The following is a 19180-nucleotide window of genomic DNA, read 5'->3' as shown; positions in this document are numbered from 1 at the left end:
CTGCGAGCCGAGGAAAAGTGAGGTGCTTTCCACGTATGGATTCGTGCTTCTTTCGTCTTGACTGGGAGTCCAGTCTTGATTTCGTGTCCGAGTCGGGAATTCTTTTCTTCCCAGTACAGATAGACTGATGGATGAAGTGGAGTGAAAGTTCACTTTGACCGCATCTTCAGTCCTTGGTTGTTGTTTTCGTCTGGAAGCCCTTTCTTCCCAGTACAGATAGACTGACTAAGTAGAGTGAAAGTTCACTTTGACTGAAATTCCAGTCCTAGGCTGTTGTCAAATTCGGAATCCTTTCCTCCCACCACAGAGCAATTGATAAAGTAAAGTGAACACTCACTACCTCTGACCGAATGTCCAGTCCTGAATTTCTTCTGGAAGTCTGGCTTCTTTAACTCATACAGAATGAAGAAGTAGAATGAGAGCTCACTTCAGCTAAAATTCCAGTCCTGGTTGGTATTGAGTTTTGGTTCCTTTCTGCTCGCACATGTAATGATGAGTAGAGTTCTTGTTCGCTATCAATTTAAATCAAGTCCTGGGTCGGCCTTTAATGCTGGGATATCTTCAAATCTTCACGACAAGATAGAATAGACAGGAACCTCACTTTGCGTCAAGTCCACCACCCAAGGTGCTTTTTTGAATCAAAAACTCTTCAAAACTCGAAGCAAATCTAGACCCAAGTAAGCTACCCTCTTGTATTATCCCATGCGGAAACAATCCGATAAGCTCAGCTCCTCAGCTCTTGCAAAATTCGGGGAACTCGTCAAACCACCCACCCTACGAGTACCTCAGGTAGCGCAAGTGCGGGGTCGAGCATGCGGGGTCATCACCAAACAAAAACAAGTGTGAGTGTGGGGTAATTTGAGTTCTGATTTCCCTCCCGTCTTTATTTCCGTGCCGTCTACGATTTTGGACGATTGAGTGCTTATGCCACGGAAAGGGAATTGATTCTTCCCGTGCCTTCAACTTGGGACTGTGGCGTTGGCTTGATTGAGTTTTTCCTTGGAAGATGGAAGAGAAGGTGGGATAGTGAGTGTCCTGTGCTACTTGCACAGAGGGAGTCATCTGCAGCTGCAGCTGGTCCTGCATGTCACGAGCTGCAGAATATAATCCATTCAAGATATGTGGTATCAGAAATCAGAACAGGATGGCACATACTGGTACATCAAAACTGCCTGCCTACCTACTTATCCTAAACTCCTGCTCCCAACCCAAACTTATCACAACCCAACAGTCCAAAACCTAGAATCGAAAGTCCAAACCCAAATCAAATCCCAGCACAAATTCTCAAACACAAATCCAATTAAATCCCCAACAACAATCCTACCCGCCTAGCTCAAATAATCCTTAATCTCACTCTGCAGCTTCAAAAACGTCTCTTTATCATGACCCGGGATAACCCTCCCCTTCGTCGTAGCTTCCAAGCGCTTCAATCTCTGTGTACTCTGGAACCAGGCTGGATGGTCACTTTATTTTTTAAAATTCTTCGTCAGCTACCATTACCCGCTATAATGAGAAATAAAAGAGAGGAAAGACATACCGTGCTAGCCAACCTTGAGGAATACCGTCGCGCCACTGTTCGGGAGGGTGTTAGAGAGATGGTTGAGTAAACTGGGTCGGGGAGAGTTTGGGGAGAGATGTGGGAGAGGAGAGGGAAGAACTGGGGAGGAACGTACGTTCTCGATTACGTGGCAGTGGTCACTGATGAAGAAGAATGTGCCGCTGTTTGGGAGGTTGATTTGCATGCCGATGAGACCTGGATATTGTCAGTTCGATTGCCCTCCTCACTCAATTCGACAGGGCGAGGAGACTATACCATCAGTATGGCCAGGAAGATGATGAAGCGTGATTCCCTGGCAGAAATCCATTGCTCGTTCATCGAAAGTTTTCCAGTTCAAGCCCAGCTGCTCAACTCTTAGTTTTGATGGATACATACATAAGATGGATTGGGGAAGAGAAGCTCACCTGCATGTAATGTGGCATGTAAACACCGACATCTGCACCGGTAGCTACGGACCAGAAAGCGGATCTCAGTTCTTTATCATGAACCCAGATTTCGACGTCTTTTCGGTCCATGAACATGTCGAGTCCTCCCGCGTGGTCGAGATGCATGTGACCGAGGATACTGGATTTATCAGCTCCTTCTCGTTTAAATTCTCATTTTCAAATTCACTTCCAATCTCAATTCCGCCTAAATAAATGGGAAGCCTTACATCTTCTTCACATCCTCCAACTTATGCCCCGTCGCCTCAATCGCCGCCTTCAGCTCATGTCTCGGCTCATACTTAATCCTCGTAAAAACATCAATGAGCTGCGGTCCCCAAACCTCCGGATAATCCTTCCCACATCCCGTCTCCCAGAGAATTACGCCCTCGTGAGGATGGTCAATCAGAACGCAGTACATGGGGAGTTCGCGGCGCTTGTTGACAAAGGTTTGGCCTTCGGTGGATTTGAGAGAGGTGTTGCCGCCGCGGACGACGAATCCCTCGTCGCATTCGAGCCAGCCAACTTCGAGGAGGTAGGCTTTTGTTCCTGGGGGGCATACATTGGAGACGTGGGACGGGACGGCCCCGGCGTCGAGGGCGCGCTGGATGGCTGACATTTTGGGGGGATTGGAGAGTTTGACTTTCAGATAGTTGCTTGGGTGGTAAGAAATTCAATTCAATGCGATTGATGTCGATATTGGTGTTTTTGATTGAGCCGATTCAAAATATTGCTTCGAGATGTTTCTGATCCAGTTTGAGATAAAAGTCGATGGAGAAACCGGAGGGATGGAGATCATATGGATGGGGTACAAAAAATTAACCCCGCACCCTGTCCTGCCTGGTCTTGTCCTCCCCTCCCCTCTCTCCCCAGCTTCGTCTATTCCCATCCAATCCAATGGCAGTGCAACTCAAACTTAATCAGCCTCCCCGTTCGTGCCGTATCTAAGGTTCGGTCGCCAACAGGGAATCCAGCCATCGGGTTTGAGAATTGAGTTTGATGAGGCGTCCCGCTTGCGGTGTTTGTGGTATCCGGCTCTGGTGCAGGTGCTCCTATTCCCGCTTCAGGTTTGTACCAACATAGAAGTTCTTGCCGTTCCGTTTCCCCGTTCGGATTTTGGCTTACCTCATATTTGTTGCTTGACGGGACCTAGGTCACTTGGATTGTGTGTGTGTGTGTGTGTGTGTGTGTGCAGAGTGCTTCGTACAAAATGGACTCGTATTCCCGCACCGTGAACCTCCCTCATCGAGAGTGACCTACCAACTTCAAGTGCCATCAACCCCTCAATGTGGATGAGGGGTGGCAGATTTGTAAGGCAGAACATTGGGTAACCAAGTGTAGCTGAACAGTTCTGTAAGTCAATGGTAAAAACAAGGACAAGTAAAAGACTGTACTCAGAAGTGACGTTGAATAAAATGGAAATAAATGAAATCCAACCTGTCGGATACCCAGGTCCAGGATCAATGGTGATTACCACGTTGGAGAAAAGATAATGAGAGGTGCAGAATGATCGATGATATCCTGCTGCAGACAAGCGACCGAGCCGAGCTAAATTTCACCGAGGGGTTGGACGGTACTGGAGCTACTACCCCGCATTTACTCGGCTTCGCTGGAAGCTATGATGCTGGACAACTTCATGTCTTGAATTGACTTTTAGATACTTGAAGGATTGATCTGCTCTCATATCAAAAGACTGTTCAAAAAGAAATCGCTTGGAACATTAACAAATACATTACTTCCCTTTAATTGAAGTCTTTGTATTTGGACATCATAATCCCAAACCGAAACAGCTGATCTCAAACATCCACCCCACTACTGTCATCATGTCGAAGAATACAATGAAAGCAGTTGTCTTCAAGGGAGCTTTGAAAGTGGTCATCGAAGACCGACCGGTTCCCAAGATTGTCGACCCAACGGATATTCTGATCAAAGTCAAGTACTCTGCTCTGTGTGGAAGGTAACTTAGCTACCTTATCTCATCCCCAGAACCGAAGCTGACAGAAATGTTCAGTGAACTCCATGTATTCCGAGGTCACCAACCCAGCAAGACAGACTTCATCATGGTAAATAAACTACACTTCTATTTCTTATTCCCCGAGGACCAAAAGACATGAATTCTGACACTAAACAGGGCCACGAAACCACCGGCGAAGTCGTCGAAGTCGGCTCCTCGATCAAGAACCACAAAAAAGGCGACACAGTCGTAATGCCCTTCACCGTTTCCTGCGGCGCCTGTTTCTACTGCGAGCGAGGGTACTCCTCCCGCTGCGAGAAATGCCTTCTCTTCGGGTGTCCGCTCCTCGACGGCGGTCAAGCAGAGTACATGCGAGTTCCGCTCGCGGACTCCACAGCCGTGAAGGCGCCCGAGGGAATCGACGAGAAGAAGTTAGTTCTGATGGCGGATATTTTCCCCACGGGGTATTTTGCTGCTGCGAATGCGTTTAGGGGGTTTGATGAGGAGACGATTGCGCAGAGTGTGGTGGTGTTGATTGGGTGTGGGCCGGTGGGGTTGTGTGCGTTGATTAATGCGTTGGAGTATAAGCCGAAGGTGGTTATTGCTGTTGATCGGGTGGATAGTAGGTTGGAGTTGGCGAAGAAGTTAGGGGCGGAGCCGTGGAATGATCAGAAGGATCGGGCTGGTGCGTTTCCTTCCTTTGAATCCCTGTCGCAGATTTATTTGCTCATGGCGAGCTGGACTGGAACTTGTGAGGTAACATAAATTTACTGACGGCAACAGGCCTCGAAGCAAGAGTCAAAGAATTAACCAACGGCCGAGGAGCAGACACCGTCATCGAAGGAGTCGGACATGCCGACGCGCTGAAGACAGGATTCGATCTCCTCCGTCCATGGGGTAACATCTCCAGTTTCGGTGTGCACAACGAGGAGATTCCATGGACTGGTAATCAAGCGTATGGCAAGAATCTGAGAATACAGATGGGAAGATGTCCTGTTCGAAGTAAGTTTATGAACGTATTTTAGCTGAGCAGAAAAATCGAAGAAGTAAAAGTGTGATCAGGGCTGACATTTGTGTACCACCAGGCATTTTCCCACAGGCTTTGGAAATGTTGAAGAAGAATCAGCACAAGCTTGAGTGAGTTTCTCATTTCTCTGTTGTCAATTCGACGCGAAGAGAAATAATTGCTGACATAAAACAGCTTCATGACTGATAAGTTCATGCCGATGAGTCAGGCTGTTGAGGGATACGACATCTTCAATAAGATGCAAGTCCAGAAAGTGGTCTTTGTTCCAGAACATCAGTAGGAAGATCGCTTAAAAGGAATGGGACTGTGAATGTTGGAGATGTCTGGGATTTCATTCGCTTCAATGTTGTTATGGCTATCAATGTTTTCGGTGACAGGGGTCTGGAGTGAGGCGAGAGGACAGGAGATGAGCGAAATGGATTGGGTGAGAAATTGTATAATTCTTGACATCAACGAAACGAGTGAATGTGATGATTCGAAATAAAGAACTCTTGCCGACTTCATTAGGTAGCATTTCAAATTGCAAAAAGCAATAGAAATATCCCATGTCGAATCTTTCAATGCGACTTTACCTCGCCCACTCTGGAGCAAATCACCTGACCTGGCCCTCCAACCCATTCGATCGCAATACAGTTAGTGCAAATACATCTTGACTTCAACAAATCTCCAAATTCACATCCCAGAGCAAGCGTACTAATGTTTTCTTCTTCTAGATTCTATCATCGACGTTCAAAAGAGTGCTGCTCGAAGCGATAATGAAAAGGCAATCGCTCTCGAGCGAGTATGTCACTTTATGAAGGACGGTTTGCCGCCTGTCGCTATATGCGTGCGTATAAGAGTGAGAGTGGGGTGATAGGTTGCATGGAACTATTTATTGCAAAGACCCCCGACTTTTTATTGGGGCCCTAGGAAGTAAAAGGGTTGTGGTGAGGGTGGTGGAGGTATGTCAAGGAGAAGGTATGAGTGACGAGATGTATGGGAGAAGAGGCTTGGTATACAGGCTTGAGGCTAAGCCTGAATTGAAGTTAGTGAGTATTAAAAATTTTAACACAGGTACTACAGGCGCAGATGTTGATGGATGTCAAGGCCTGAATTGTTCCTGGGTTGTTTCAACACCCTCGGACCCACTTTGCCTCGCTTGACATTTGTCAACAATGGAAGAGACGGTCAATGCGTTTGTTCGCCCTAATGAAATTTTCCTCTCCTATTACGATTCAATATATTACAGCTCATTACGAGTTCGAACAAGCATAGGCCGTGAAGCTGGCGGTAAGTACATAAAAGTGGCTGCAAGAACAGCCGTGTTTGGCAGACAGGCTGCCTAGAAATAGGCATTCAATTTTCGTGGGGCAGTTACGCCATACGAAGCTGATTGGAGAGAACATTGTCCCTAAGCGAGCCTTCCAGTATGCGACCTAAATCCCAGCCTTATGGGAGTGAGGAATGCATGATTACCCAAAAGCCACAGTAGTCTGAGACAGATAGATGGATGTCAGTCGTGATCTCACGCGCATGGTATGGATATTGTATGGAACAGAGAGGCAAAGGCTTGGCAGGCTGAAGTTCAGGCTCGACCGACACCATAAGGCTCCGCTCCGTGAAACCAGCTTTCGGGGAAAAAGTGGCTCTGGGAGCATGTCGGCTGTCAGAAACTAGTTGTATCTTGGTTTTGAAATAGTGAGACAGCCATGCCTAGGACTCGATTGGTTCAAGAGCTTCGTGGGGATCATAGCCTCAATCTTCGGAAGCGATTGTTCAGTGAAAGTGCAGTGCAGCCTTGCAGTGCGCCGATCAAGTGGTATCGCGAAACAAGTCTGTCATGCTGAATCGAATGTCAATTGTTTTCATCATGCATAATTTAATGCGCGAGTTCTGTTTATCTTACCAAGTCAAGAAATTTTGCTTGTGCCACCATTCGGCGAAAATACTCTACAATGCCAGAGCGTCAGCTTCGTTGGAAGTAGTCTTCAAAACTTTTGCTTTTGGTGACGAGGTCAGAGTGCGAAGGCGTGGGCTTACCACGTAAAATCTTTTACGAGAGTGACATGCTGACGTTCAAATTGAGAAGCTATGAAACCACGGCGAATTTCCCAGGCATGGCACCAATTGAACACGCCCCCGTCATACTAATCCACCCACAAAATGTTAATGTCCGACCCGGGGTCAACACTACTATTATGGTTGTTCCAGAAGGCGTTAAGTATTACGTGCTACGGAGAATTAAACGAGACTTCAGTGAATCAGCTGTCGATGCGACGACTACCTTAGCTAATAATGATCGGGTCCAACACTGTTTACTCGGCCGACACTCCCTGTCAGCTCCTCCAGACCGCTTCCTGCAGTTACGCGACTGGCTGAATGCAAGAGATCCCGTTTGGTGGGTGACGACGAGCCAGCCCTGCAGTGTACTGCGGTGTACTGCAACGTAGTGCAGTGGAGTGCAGTGGAGTGCAGTGGAGTGCAGTGTGCAGTGCAGTGTGCAGTGCAGACTGAATGCCACTCCCTTGTCACTGACGAGACCAAGTTTACAGCTTTACAAACGAATAAACCCAACAATTGGCGCAGGTTCCGAACTCAGCAGTCAGAGCAGTCCAGGCGGCTCTGTATAAATAAAATGCAGGATGCCTCATACATATCAATAACATATGCTTCAACACGATATCTCATCGCATTCCTAGCTCTTCCTGCAGTTCAGCGTCTCTCGTCACGTGGATCCATATACCTCATATCAGATTAACTTTATCATCCACTCCTAGGATCAAATCCTATAGTGAATACCATCATCTATTAATTTTCTACGCTTTACTCGGTCCACGTCGCCTTGTTGTATAGACCAACGATAAACGATCTTCTCTACACTGTTACATGATGACATCAAGTTCAAGCAAGTATTCGACTACAGCTGTCGATGGTTCGGCGTACGAGTATGTCCGTCCTCCATGCATCACACTCATTCTCATCTTACTTGAGCGCCTATTCTTCAAATTACATTCATGTTGAATAGCCAGATGGATACTGACATTATTCTCCTAGGTTCGGTTCATCTCCGTCTATCTCTGCACAGAAGACGCCTGCCCACCAAGCAGAACAAAGGGAATTTACCATTCATCGCATCAAATCTTTCATATCGGACACTTCGATGCATACTATCGTCGCCATTCATGCGCGCAATGCGAATGCCATCGTCGCGGCTCGACAACATGCTGCAGCCGCCAACATTGCTTCTTTCGATGAGGCTTTTGATAAACACAATGGGAACAAGAAGTACAAAGAGAACAATTGAGCAGTTACAAATTTAGTACTGTTACCTTTAGGAAGAGCAAGGATGGAATGAAGTAAGAGAATGGTGAGGCTACATGTCTCGATGTCCCGCTGTCCATGTCGCTTGGGGACTAGGTGGCTGCTTCAACTTCTACGCTCGTTACTAACGAAACTACACAGTTCTTATACAGCTCGGGTAAGATGAGTACTAGACCCCAATATCCATGAGTCCAACAGACTCCGCAGAGAGCTGGACTTGCTGTGGGCGGCATGAAGCAAACAAGGCTTGGCAGGATTGAAGTTTTCCGCTCTTGGGTATGGACCAGAACCAAGCCATCATCGAGTATGCCAAGTAGATAAAAGGGGGAATGTGTGGTCAAAAAATCTCTTTAGACTTGGAATATTTATATATATGCTCGTCAGTTCCTTCTGTGCTCAGTGTGGGTAATATTTAGGAAATGGGAGGCAGTTCCTGTGTGTCGCCTCTGATTCGCTCGCTTAAAGTATTTGGTTGCATACTCTCATTCCGCTGCGTCGTTACCAGTGTGTTCTTTGTTTCCTACCAGCCCCAACTCTCCATGTATTCAAATTTTTCAAAAGGTTTATATATAATAGAATTGAGCCTAATGAGATTTGCCTTGTAACTCCACAGACCCTTTTCAATATTGGAGGCATGCGAGCTGGCGTGGGGCGAATGGAAATTGCTGCCCCGGAAACATTTCAATAAGGCAGAAGAAATTGCCTCGTGTTGGGAAAAGTATCATTTCAAGACGAGTATTACTGTATGTAAGAATATTCTGTGATGTTTCTTGTGGCTGTTTGAAGACCGTTGAGGATATCATCTCACTGTATGACATTCTGCAAAACAGCGGGGCAACTGGGCTCAGGGGCGAACTTCAGGGGCGAACGTCGAAAGATGATCTAGAACAGATAACTTGAACTGTAAAAAAATGTAAATATTTCAAGCTGAGAATGATTAAGTCAATTTGCAGACTTTCAAGAGGCCGACTTTTGAATAGGGCGAATATGCTATCTGCAAATTGGTTGCCTCGTTAGCTTACCTCGGCGATGTCAGTCCCAGACATGAGTCGAGACTCAATCAAGCCACATTGAAAAGAATCTAAAAATAAAAATAAGGAATCAAAACGTTTATTGTGTACTTAGATACACAAAATGTTGAAATGCTTGCCTCGTCGACCTTTATCAAGCTATTTTGCTGTCGTTAAAAGCAGGTGTGATTTGAAATACATTCAGGCTAGAATTCAAAAAAGTAGGCAATACATATACACTTACGAGCATTTTCAGCCTGCAACTAACTTTGCGTTCCGTTATGCGACAGGAAATAATATGAATAATTTGATGACTCATGGTAAATCAAAATCGCAAGTAACAGTTCAAGGTGTTGAACTCCTTCAACGTTCATATGGTGAGCATAGTAAATGGATTGATCATTTCATATGCCTGTAGATATGACTCATGCACTGAATGTATGCCTTTCAAGCACATGGTGCAGAAATGTCTCCACATAGAACTTAACATATCTCTCTTTAGCTGTACTTCATGGTTAGAAGGCATCCAAATACACCTGTCTGTTTCCTTTGAGCACTGCTCCTCTCAAAGCAACTGTTTTTCGGCGTGAAATGAGCTCGGGAAGAATTTCCAAGGTGCGGTGAGGGAAACTAAGCTTGCGAGAGGGCCTCTCTGATTTGGCAAGCTTTCTGCATATCAAACCGTGGGAGGATCAATCAGCTCAGCTGATATATGATAGCATCGTATGGTGGCTACTCTTTGGGGCGATATGCTCCTCCGATAACGTGCCACTATTGGAGAATAATCTTTGCACTTGACACGGGTGCAGGAGCACCGTGACAAGGGTTGTCGGTTTGATGCATACGTGTGTCTCTCTGAGACTCTCATATAAACCCCTCTCCCATCCTCATAGCTCCTTTTTGATTCTTCCATCCTACCTACACTCTTGTGAGCAAGGGATCTACACATAGAGCCTGAAACTTCTCACCTGGGTGACGATTTCGCCTTGTAACCTATCTACCACCAATACAACAGCACAATGGCTTCCCAAGAAGATACGTGGTCCGTCACCGCTACCCACGGCTCAGCACAAAGGTCAGTCAGCGCGATTACTCGTAGGTTATGAATATGCGACCTTCCAGCTTGAAAATCAACTTTCTTCGTCCTCATACTGAACAAATGACAGCGTCGTTTCCGGAGCACGTCGCCTGATCGAGGATGACAATGTCGGTAAACTCGATGCGGAGAGGCCGCACCAACGAGCTCAGAGTTTTGTTAGCGGCAAGAAGCTTGAAGTTGGACTTCGAAATCCTCCGACTGTTGAAGATGCTGTTACTAAAGCAGCTTTGATTCTTCAAGAGTTCGACAGAATATTTGGTGGCAATCAAATAGAGAAGGATGCAGGCACAGCATCACCCGGGCGAATTTGAGCATGCGATGTTGAGGTTAAAGGCGGCCAGGCCCAGGGGAGTGGGCGATAACGACTCGTGTTGAGACAGGGTTAGGAATCGTTTTGTTCCTTATTTGAATGAGAGTTTGAATGTCAGATATATGGTCAATCCCTTGAAATTGTTGGACTGTGCGTTGTGAAATCGTCAGCCTTCACCATGAGATCGGATGAACGAGCCTACGTGAAACCCGTACAAGACATTCCGAAGAGAACTTGTTCTAAACTTGATTCCATTTCAAGTCTGAATTGTGCTTTCCGTACAATTCCACTGTCAGACGGCATCAAGTACAACGTGTTGCAATGCTGAGAAGAAGTTCTCGATAGACTCGATGCGAGAATGAGGCTGAGCACCAGTCAGAGATCCTCCGAACCCTACCTGTACCAAAATAAATACAGCTGTTTTAACATTCATAGCCCTCTCCAGACGTTCAAGCGTGGACGGCGATAAATGTGGTCTTGTGCAAACCCTCCAAAAGGTTAAAAAAAATATCCTTTTGGTCAATTGAAGCTTTGCATCATATCAACCTCAAGATCAGCTGCTAGTGCAAGAATGGTTGCCTCGTCTGTAAGCTTTCCAGGAACATGTGAACTGAGCCCAGCTGCTTTACCTGGTTTACTCGGGTCACTCACTGTCCATCAACCTTAACTCAAAACCACCACGGAATCTCCCAAGTAACAGGACACGGAAAACAATAGTAAAGCTGCTAGATTCGCCCCGTGAAATATGCATAGCCAGCGCTTGTTTGGACAATCGGAAAATGGGCGCAAATGTTGGTCAAAATTCACATACAACCAACATTCCGGGATGCGCAGCGATGAAGGGAATTCTGCCGGGCTTAGAAAATGGGACGCATTTTCTGTGCGAACCATGCTGGTGCTTTGCCTTGTGTGCCAGCTCATCAATGTCAGCAAGAAGCGCCATGAGTGTTGGAAGCGAGCCAGTGTGATGAAGCGGTTCGCTGTCGAGAGCCTTGCTGATGCGTGGTGGCTTGAAGGAAGTTGTGTTATTTGACTCGCTCAATTTTGGTTGGATACGAAGGTGCAAAGATACCCGTAGAAGTGGTGGGTAGCCTGAGTCTTGATTGATTAAAGAACAAAACTTTCCCATGGAAACTTTTGAGTCTCAGTCATCGTGGGTACTCGAGCTCTCTCCAGAATCATTTTGGTGCCATTGGATACCTTTGCGGACAGATGAAAGCGTGAAAGCCTTGTTCGACATCTAACTCCTGAGAAGTCTTGCCAATGGTATGCCTTGAACTTCAGGATGAGGCAATCTATAGCCTTATTGCTGAAGCATTTTTAAGTCAAGAATGTGTCTTCCTCCTTGCTGTCCTCATGCGGTTCAAATGGCAACGGTGCTCCTAGATTCCTTTTTGTGTGTGCATCACGATTATAACTGGGGAAAACCTGACTACTAATCCTGTGACTTCTTGTCAAATGCCTTGTCAGTGCCTTGTCTGCACTGATCGAAAGATATTTGGCTTGGAGCACAAACATTGGGAGCGCCTAAGTTACCCCTCACCACAAGTTCGTAGCCTCGTCCAATTTGGTTTTCACAAGTTCGCTACACTGTGCTCCTTTTCGGTTATAAAGGACCTTACATTGCAGGCAGCCAGGCTTTTACACTCTGGTCTGTTATTAGGAGGTGACCTCAATCAAGTTCTAGATTTGATTTCGGTGTTGATCGGCATGTGCTCACCCTTAATATGTGCCTGATTTGCGGCTTATGTAGCATACGGTATTTCGTCCACGCAAACAGAAACTTCATATCACCAGGATCGCTCACCTCGAGCCCATTTGGACTTCATCCGCCGTTTCTTGCCAGATCAGATCAGCCTATGAGTTGTGGATTCTTCTGGAGCAATCCAGATCTACAACATGTTCATGCTGTGGACATTCAACAAGCGAGAACAATAAACCATCTTGACATCTATTCCCCTTTGTACTTCAGCTGGGCATTCGGCTCCAGCCAACTATTATTCCGAGGTGAGGTAGAGAGCGTGATTTGCAGTTTTCAGGTGAAGCAATATCACGTGGTAGAGCGTCACACTTAATTTTCCTCTTTTTCTACCAAATTACCCTGCACAGGACTTATATATATACATATGTCGCGATTGAAGCTAGATGCGGGTCCTTGAATAGGTTGGTGCACTGGGTGGTGATGTACCTATTCGGCACTCGGATTCGGAAGCACGAGGCCGTAACTTGCCCGACTCGAACAATGGCGCCCAAGACAGGTGGGCTGTGGGCTGGTGGACTCGACGACAAATGTCGAGCACGACGCAGGCGAATGGTTCGCAAAATTGCGGATCGTGAGATCATAAAATGGGTGGTTTGAGAATCTTGATCAGAACCGCAGGCAAATGGTTCGCAAATTTGCGGATCGAGGGATCATAAAATGTGTGGCTTAAAAATCTTGATCAGAACCGCAGGCAAATGGTTCGCAAATTTGCGGAGCATAAAATGGGTGCGTTTGATTTGCCATCATATGCACACCGTACCCGCAGCTACATGTGTGAGGCCACTGCTGCACAAATAAAGGGTAATTATACACCCTCCCCCAAGAACGATACGCCCCCCCTGTGGGTCCTCTAAGCCTTTTCAAGATGAATACTCGCGAACCTCAAAGATGTTCAATTCAACTCGAATTTATCAAGCAAAGGCGCTATGCCCGAGCCCCAGGGCTTACGGAGGGCCGGGAGGGAGTGAGTCCCTTGCGCGGTAGACACGAATCTCACAAAAAGATAGCTCGAGTTTTAGATGCCGAGCGCAGCGGATATTTACAAACAGAGTATTTTTGGTGTTGTTCAAATAGAAGAAAGATAATCCGCTAGTGGGAGGGCTTGAGGATATAACTGGTTGAAGTTGCCCCACAGGGGCAGTACCCCAAATAAAATGTAACAGGTGGCGTTTTCCGAGTCGCCTGTTTGGCCCTTTAGAATACCCTCCCGTTGCGGTCAAACGATGACATTTGACTGGTTGATAAAGCTCTCAGGACAAGGCTATTACATGCATCTTCTCAACTTTAGTGACACCCTTACCGTCCTGGCTCCCTAGGCAAAACGAGGCAAGTAAGCTACGCAGGTATGATATTGTATTTGGCATCCAAGCGGAGGAGCGAGGTCTGGGAATGCCCAATGTCTCTATCTACGTATGGAGTGCCTCACTTTGTATAAGAGACTTCTGTTCCCCCTATGCGATACCTTTACTCAACCACAAAGTTTCATTTCAATTGCTCCATCCCTCGCAATAATACCTACCTACACAGTGCTGCCTCGGTGGCTCTGTATCACGTCACGTGCTTGTCCTCATTCAGTAACACTTTGCTTTTTTATAACTTACAACCCTCTACCTACCCCACAAAGATTCCTCTTCGGTCATCGATATATTCCCACCACTCAAAAATACTCAGTCATACAACACTCTATCATCAACATCCCAAAGTCCTGCCCTCATCTTATCTCATCACCATCACCCTCACCATTGCCAAGACCCATCATCCACCAACATGGCGCACAGCACTTCCTCAAATACAGCCACTTACGGCTCTGAAGATCAGTCCGTACCCTCGAATACCTTATGCCACCTCATATTTCCTCCTGTTCATCCAACATATCACTGACCAACCCCCCTCTAGATACGCATCCACCTCTAACGCACCACCTACCCAAACAACATCCCAAATCGCCGCCAATGCAGCAATTTCTCGCCAATGGACAGCCACATACATAGCCGATCCAACCCTTCCCGTCGTTGCTCCATCGTCTTTTCGCCCTAATCCAATAGCTTCCCGAATCCAAGCGGCAAACACAAATATCGCTAAGTTTGATGCAGCTTTCAACAATGGCAATAACAGCAACGGCCGCAACAATATGAATAGTAAAGTCAATTGAGGAGAGGAAAGGTACAAAAGAATTGAAATGTAAACAAGCTCCCACAGCGTCGAGGAAAAGGTATGTTTTTCCTACCTGCCCATTCCTACCTATGTCATGTTATGTTATGTTTCCTCGCCTAAGTCAGGGGTCGTTTTGTTTACCTAGGCACCCACACCTCGCGTGGATACCTACTAGGTAGGTACCGAGCACATGACTCCAGCGAGGGTTGAAAGAGAATGGCAAAGCAAAGCTGACTGGAAATTCAGAAGAGAGGCTAATTGATGGATGTTGAGGCTTGTGGTGGAAGGAAGGGATTGAGGAGGGGGATTGAACGGTTTGAATGCGATGCAGTGCAGTGCAGTGCAGTGCAGTGCGGTGCGGTGCGGTGCAGGGATCTGTGTGAGGGGGTCGGGCATCGGGAAATACCCACTTCGGGTCGTCGGTCGGGTCGAGTCCCAATTCCTTCGGGGGAGGTCACCCAACTTGTCTTTAAAGTGAAAAGACACAACCCCATCTCGGGGGGAAAATTTGAATGAAAAAGGAGGATTGGAATCGAATGGAATGGAATGGAATGGAAAAGGGCGAATGAGGGAGTTCAAGAGGACATGGGGGCTGGCTGGAATTGAACAGAGCAGGAGGTAGAGGGAAGAAGGAAGCGCGGGTGCGCAGGAGCTTGCCTACTTGGTGAGGAGAGAACCAAAAAAAAAAATAGCTGGCATGATATGGACTGTGCAGTTGATAGACGCGGAAATGGAAATAAATGGACGTGAGATTGGCTCCACCCCATCTCCAAAGCAGCGGTCGCAGAATGACAGGACAAAACGGAACAAGAAAGGGTTGCTTCAAGAAATATTCCTTATTAACCATCTCATCCTATCCTATTCTCTCCTGTCGTAATTATCATGACAATATCCCTCCCTCCTGTCGTTATCCGAAAAAACTCCTCCCAAATCCTTCCCAAACATTGTCATCCATATTGGGTAGTGAGACTTAGTTCGACCACTTAGGATCAAGTTTCTTCCTGCAAAATCCCCAAAGATCATCAGTCAGTCAGTCAGTCAGTCAGTCAACACTAGTTCGAGTACTTTGAATCGACTTTGCTTCTATACACGACACGGGTGGTATTAGGTTGTGGGTTTTTGGGGTTGGCTTTCTCCCTCTCTCTGCCTTTCGTTCCCAACATTCGCGAGTTGAATTGAATCGAATTGGATCGAGAAGGTGGGAGAGAAGGAGTGCGCACAGATTGTGTATCGAAAGGCACGGTGGGGTATTGAAAAGGGAGGGGGGGAAGGGGTAGCGGGAAATATTGGAGGGGGGGAAAACGTACCCAGTCTGCTTCTCGTACAAGCCACGGGCACCATCGGTGATCTTCTCGCCAGTCGCGGGGTCAACCTTATATCCAGATTTCTTAGCGAGGAAGTCGAATGCTATCAGAAATGACCATTAGCGCATATCCATAAAACCTCAAATCACTATTCCTTCCCCAGACCTTCATACAACCGCAATTGCACACTGCACAAACAGAACAACATCACAAAAAAAAAAAAAAAAAAAAAAAAAAAAAACAAGAGGCGGGGTAAATAATACATGGACAGAAAAATAAAACATACCCTTATCACCATAATCCTGACCCCCCGCAGCAGCCCCCGACCCCCCTGCCTGACCCTGAGCTGGTGCCCCACCAGCAGCAGGCGCACCACCGACGGCACCGGCACCGCCTTGAGTCTGCTGATTGCTACCACCAGCCTTGTTCTTGTTGAGCATTTCTGCGCCTTTCTTGAGGAAATCCATGGTTGCTTTGCTTTGGTTGTGAAGAGAAGAATTGATTATTGAAAAGTTTGGTAGGCGTGAAATTAGACGACGTGAAGTTTAGACGGAAGGATACTTTATGGATGGAGGGGAAGGAACGAGGGGAGAGGGGTCCTGAGGGGTTTAAATACCAAGCTGAAGCCAAACAACCCCGCTATCCTATCCTATCTCGCTCATCTGCACCAGTGCACCAGGGGGCAATCAGTCTAGCTCAAACAGTCAAACAGTCAAACAGTCAAGCAGTCAAGCACTTCACTTAAACTACAGTACAGTAGTAGGGCCTAAAGGTAGCTAAGCTAAGCTAAGCTCCAGCGAAGCACAGCACAGCACAAACAGCACACTAACGACCCACCTGCCACACCCACATCCACATCCACACCCCCCTCTCAGCTCTCCGTTCAAGGCACAGCTCCCTCCCGCTACGGATCCGTAGAATGATTGGTCTCCCCCCTTGTCCTTATCCCAACTCAAACATACCCTACCCAGCCTACCCCGTTCAGCTGAAGTAGGGCGTATGTCTTGCTTTAAGCAGTTTAGTTTAGTTTAGCTTAGTTGAGTCGGTTACACTCGATGCCGACCGCATGCATGCATGCAGGTCATACTGCACATACAGTACTGTACCAGTAATACCCTTACTCGCCTTACTACTTACTATCTTAGGGAGCCCTGGAGGGTTGTTGTGTGGCGGGGTCTGGGCGACGTCATTGCGTCGATTGGCGAGGGAGGGGTGTGCAGGTGGGGGGACATGGGGAGTGGGAATGGGAGTGGATTTGGGAGGAGGATTTGAAGTGGATTATTATGGAATCCATTATTATTGGAGAGGAGACGGCAGCGGGGCGGGGGGGGGGGGGGGGGGGGGGGGGGGGGGATTGATGTGTGGTGGTGTCATAGAGGGGCAATAATGAGCTATTTTTACATGTTGTGAGGAAGTATATTGGGTATAATATATGGTAGGATCATATCAAGATATTTAAACTTTTGGAAACTGTGGAATATCTTGTTATGAGGTTACATTCTGAATCGGTGTTCATTTTTCATAATAATAATGCTTGGTTTGAGCTGTCAAGAGGCCGGGAGAGAGGTCGGGAAGCAATGCTTGGTGGGCCGGGGCCTGGCAGTTTAGGTGCCTAGCTTCGGTGCAGCCGAGGGGCTTGGGTTGGGATTGAGTTGATTGAAAGAGAGAGGCGAGTTGACACTACCGACCCATGTTCGAGAACATTTCATAGAGTAGCGCTGCCGGGAGTTGGGATGAGGCAGTCCCGAGTATGTACCGTGGAAGATAAGCTGAGGTCTAGACTTGAAGAATTTGTTGGAGGAGCTGAGTGGTGGGGTTCACGTGGTAAGATAGAGCTCTGATCAATGAACAGCGAGCTGAGCTTCCTTGCATAGCTGATCGGTTTGCTGCACTGCCCATGCATTTTGAGATTTTTGATGTGATGTGATGAGAGGAGAAGAGTATGTTGAAGAGAGGGAAGAACAGAAATGCGACATGACATGATACCTCATGGAAGTGATACGGATTTAGGAGATGGTAATTGCCTTTGGGAACGAGAATTGACGGTTTGCCAGTTTTATCCATCCATCTATCCATCCATCTATCCATCCATCGTTTCTGCATGTGAGTTTGATCGAGATTGATCCATATATGTAAGGCTGGCAGAGATTGAAACTTGTTCTTGAATTGTATACAGTATGTAATCCTTCGAACAATATGTAGCAGTATGAAGCAGCAGTAGGAGACCCTGCCTCCAAAACATGTATTTCCACAGCTTTGCTGTGATATAAACAACACCATCCCTTCCAAATGCTCCCAAACGCCAATATGCATGCAATTGCAGCCCAAATAGATATTCACAGCCTTATCCTTCCTTGGTATCCTCGTATATTCACCCTATGTCCTTCCTTCGTTGTTTGATGTTTCGTCATCTGGTATCATCGTCTCATCACATCTTTTCTTTCGTCCATTCCCCTTCATCCCCAACATCCAACAGTTTACGAATCGTCCTGGTAAACTTGATACGCCATAATCATCATCCACAACAAAAACACACACCCGACCAACTCAAAAGCCCACTGAGCCTGCCAGCTCTGACCTATTTCCAAATTAGCCCTCGCTCACTTCCTCCAACACGCGAAGAGTACTCACAAATACTATGCTGCTCCAAATAAGCCAGCGTATTAACATTCGGGCCTGTAAATTGCCTCCCATTTACATAGATATTACAATTCCCATTCACACCACTCGGGCCCCAGAGTTGTATCGAAATGACTATCAGACCAACCATCCATAGTATGAAGAGTATGAAAGAACCCATTATCACTATGCCAGGGAGGAGTTGCCGTTGCGATATTAACCAAAGCATAACGAGGATGAATACAACTGCTAGAGCGGAGGATGCGATCCAGTAAGGGAAGTACCTGTCGAAGTTAGCGACTGTACGTACGACCCATACTTCTAATTCCCAGAATCTCGCAGAAGCCCCTGCCATATCCATTTTCGCTCGCGCAAAGACGAAAGAAGAACCTACCAAGGAATCCCCACCCTCAACTGATTCTGCACCGTAATGAAATACGAATTGATTCCCAGTATCGTACAGCTCCCCACCAACATGATGAACAGCCAGAAATTCAGCTGCAGAGGCGGCCATCTGTACTTTGTCCGCACGCGGTGCACAACGACCTCGGACATGGTGGTGCTTGTGGATGCCATGATGGGCGGATGCGGTGCGGGGGTTGCGGGTTTATACTTTTGGATCGGCTTGTTTCGTTTTCGAGGGGGGATGATGGAGTGGGTT

At 46.9% G+C, this 19180-nt stretch overlaps 8 protein-coding genes across 8 annotated transcripts; 4 read left to right on the top strand and 4 right to left on the bottom strand.

The window, feature by feature from the left end:
* Positions 1 to 1151: 1151 nt before the first annotated feature.
* ONS95_006971 (uncharacterized protein) lies at positions 1152 to 3167 on the bottom strand. Its single transcript, XM_058500457.1, has 6 exons — positions 2211 to 3167; positions 1963 to 2122; positions 1814 to 1901; positions 1674 to 1753; positions 1538 to 1572; positions 1152 to 1464 (listed from the first exon to the last, which is right to left on the bottom strand). Exons 1-6 carry the CDS (start codon positions 2597 to 2599, stop codon positions 1329 to 1331), a joined length of 888 nt encoding a protein of 295 aa, XP_058350295.1. The 5' UTR covers positions 2600 to 3167; the 3' UTR covers positions 1152 to 1328.
* A 444-nt stretch (positions 3168 to 3611) lies between these two features.
* Positions 3612 to 5864, top strand: ONS95_006970 (uncharacterized protein). Its single transcript, XM_058500456.1, has 8 exons — positions 3612 to 3937; positions 3992 to 4043; positions 4112 to 4619; positions 4718 to 4936; positions 5020 to 5071; positions 5136 to 5385; positions 5469 to 5593; positions 5675 to 5864. The coding sequence occupies exons 1-6, from the start codon at positions 3804 to 3806 to the stop codon at positions 5239 to 5241; spliced, it is 1071 nt and encodes a 356-aa protein (XP_058350294.1). The 5' UTR covers positions 3612 to 3803; the 3' UTR covers positions 5242 to 5385; positions 5469 to 5593; positions 5675 to 5864.
* A 1962-nt stretch (positions 5865 to 7826) lies between these two features.
* On the top strand, positions 7827 to 8244 carry ONS95_006969 (uncharacterized protein; the record flags this gene model as incomplete). Its single annotated transcript, XM_058500455.1, has 2 exons — positions 7827 to 7885; positions 7995 to 8244. The coding sequence occupies 2 exons, from the start codon at positions 7827 to 7829 to the stop codon at positions 8242 to 8244; spliced, it is 309 nt and encodes a 102-aa protein (XP_058350293.1).
* A 2046-nt stretch (positions 8245 to 10290) lies between these two features.
* ONS95_006968 (uncharacterized protein) lies at positions 10291 to 10681 on the top strand (the record flags this gene model as incomplete). The annotated part of the gene is made up of 2 exons (XM_058500454.1): positions 10291 to 10346; positions 10438 to 10681. The coding sequence occupies 2 exons, from the start codon at positions 10291 to 10293 to the stop codon at positions 10679 to 10681; spliced, it is 300 nt and encodes a 99-aa protein (XP_058350292.1).
* Positions 10682 to 11476: 795 nt separating this feature from the next.
* ONS95_006967 (uncharacterized protein) lies at positions 11477 to 11809 on the bottom strand (the record flags this gene model as incomplete). Its single annotated transcript, XM_058500453.1, has 1 exon — positions 11477 to 11809. The coding sequence occupies one exon, from the start codon at positions 11807 to 11809 to the stop codon at positions 11477 to 11479; it is 333 nt and encodes a 110-aa protein (XP_058350291.1).
* Positions 11810 to 13895: 2086 nt separating this feature from the next.
* On the top strand, positions 13896 to 15017 carry ONS95_006966 (uncharacterized protein; the record flags this gene model as incomplete). The annotated part of the gene is made up of 2 exons (XM_058500452.1): positions 13896 to 14654; positions 14870 to 15017. One exon carries the CDS (start codon positions 13896 to 13898, stop codon positions 14592 to 14594), a length of 699 nt encoding a protein of 232 aa, XP_058350290.1. The 3' UTR covers positions 14595 to 14654; positions 14870 to 15017.
* A 431-nt stretch (positions 15018 to 15448) lies between these two features.
* Positions 15449 to 16693, bottom strand: ONS95_006965 (uncharacterized protein). The gene is made up of 3 exons (XM_058500451.1): positions 16187 to 16693; positions 15904 to 16003; positions 15449 to 15597 (listed from the first exon to the last, which is right to left on the bottom strand). The coding sequence occupies exons 1-3, from the start codon at positions 16365 to 16367 to the stop codon at positions 15567 to 15569; spliced, it is 312 nt and encodes a 103-aa protein (XP_058350289.1). The 5' UTR covers positions 16368 to 16693; the 3' UTR covers positions 15449 to 15566.
* Positions 16694 to 18605: 1912 nt separating this feature from the next.
* On the bottom strand, positions 18606 to 19033 carry ONS95_006964 (uncharacterized protein; the record flags this gene model as incomplete). The annotated part of the gene is made up of 2 exons (XM_058500450.1): positions 18606 to 18803; positions 18914 to 19033. The coding sequence occupies 2 exons, from the start codon at positions 19031 to 19033 to the stop codon at positions 18606 to 18608; spliced, it is 318 nt and encodes a 105-aa protein (XP_058350288.1).
* Between the last annotated feature and the right edge of the window lie 147 nt (positions 19034 to 19180).

The sequence above is a fragment of the Cadophora gregata genome (genome assembly GCF_030347475.1).
Source record: "Cadophora gregata isolate MNR1 chromosome Unknown scaffold_18, whole genome shotgun sequence".
NCBI classification, from domain to species: domain Eukaryota; kingdom Fungi; phylum Ascomycota; class Leotiomycetes; order Helotiales; family Ploettnerulaceae; genus Cadophora; species Cadophora gregata.
This window is presented reverse-complemented; position numbering and strand designations above follow the sequence as displayed.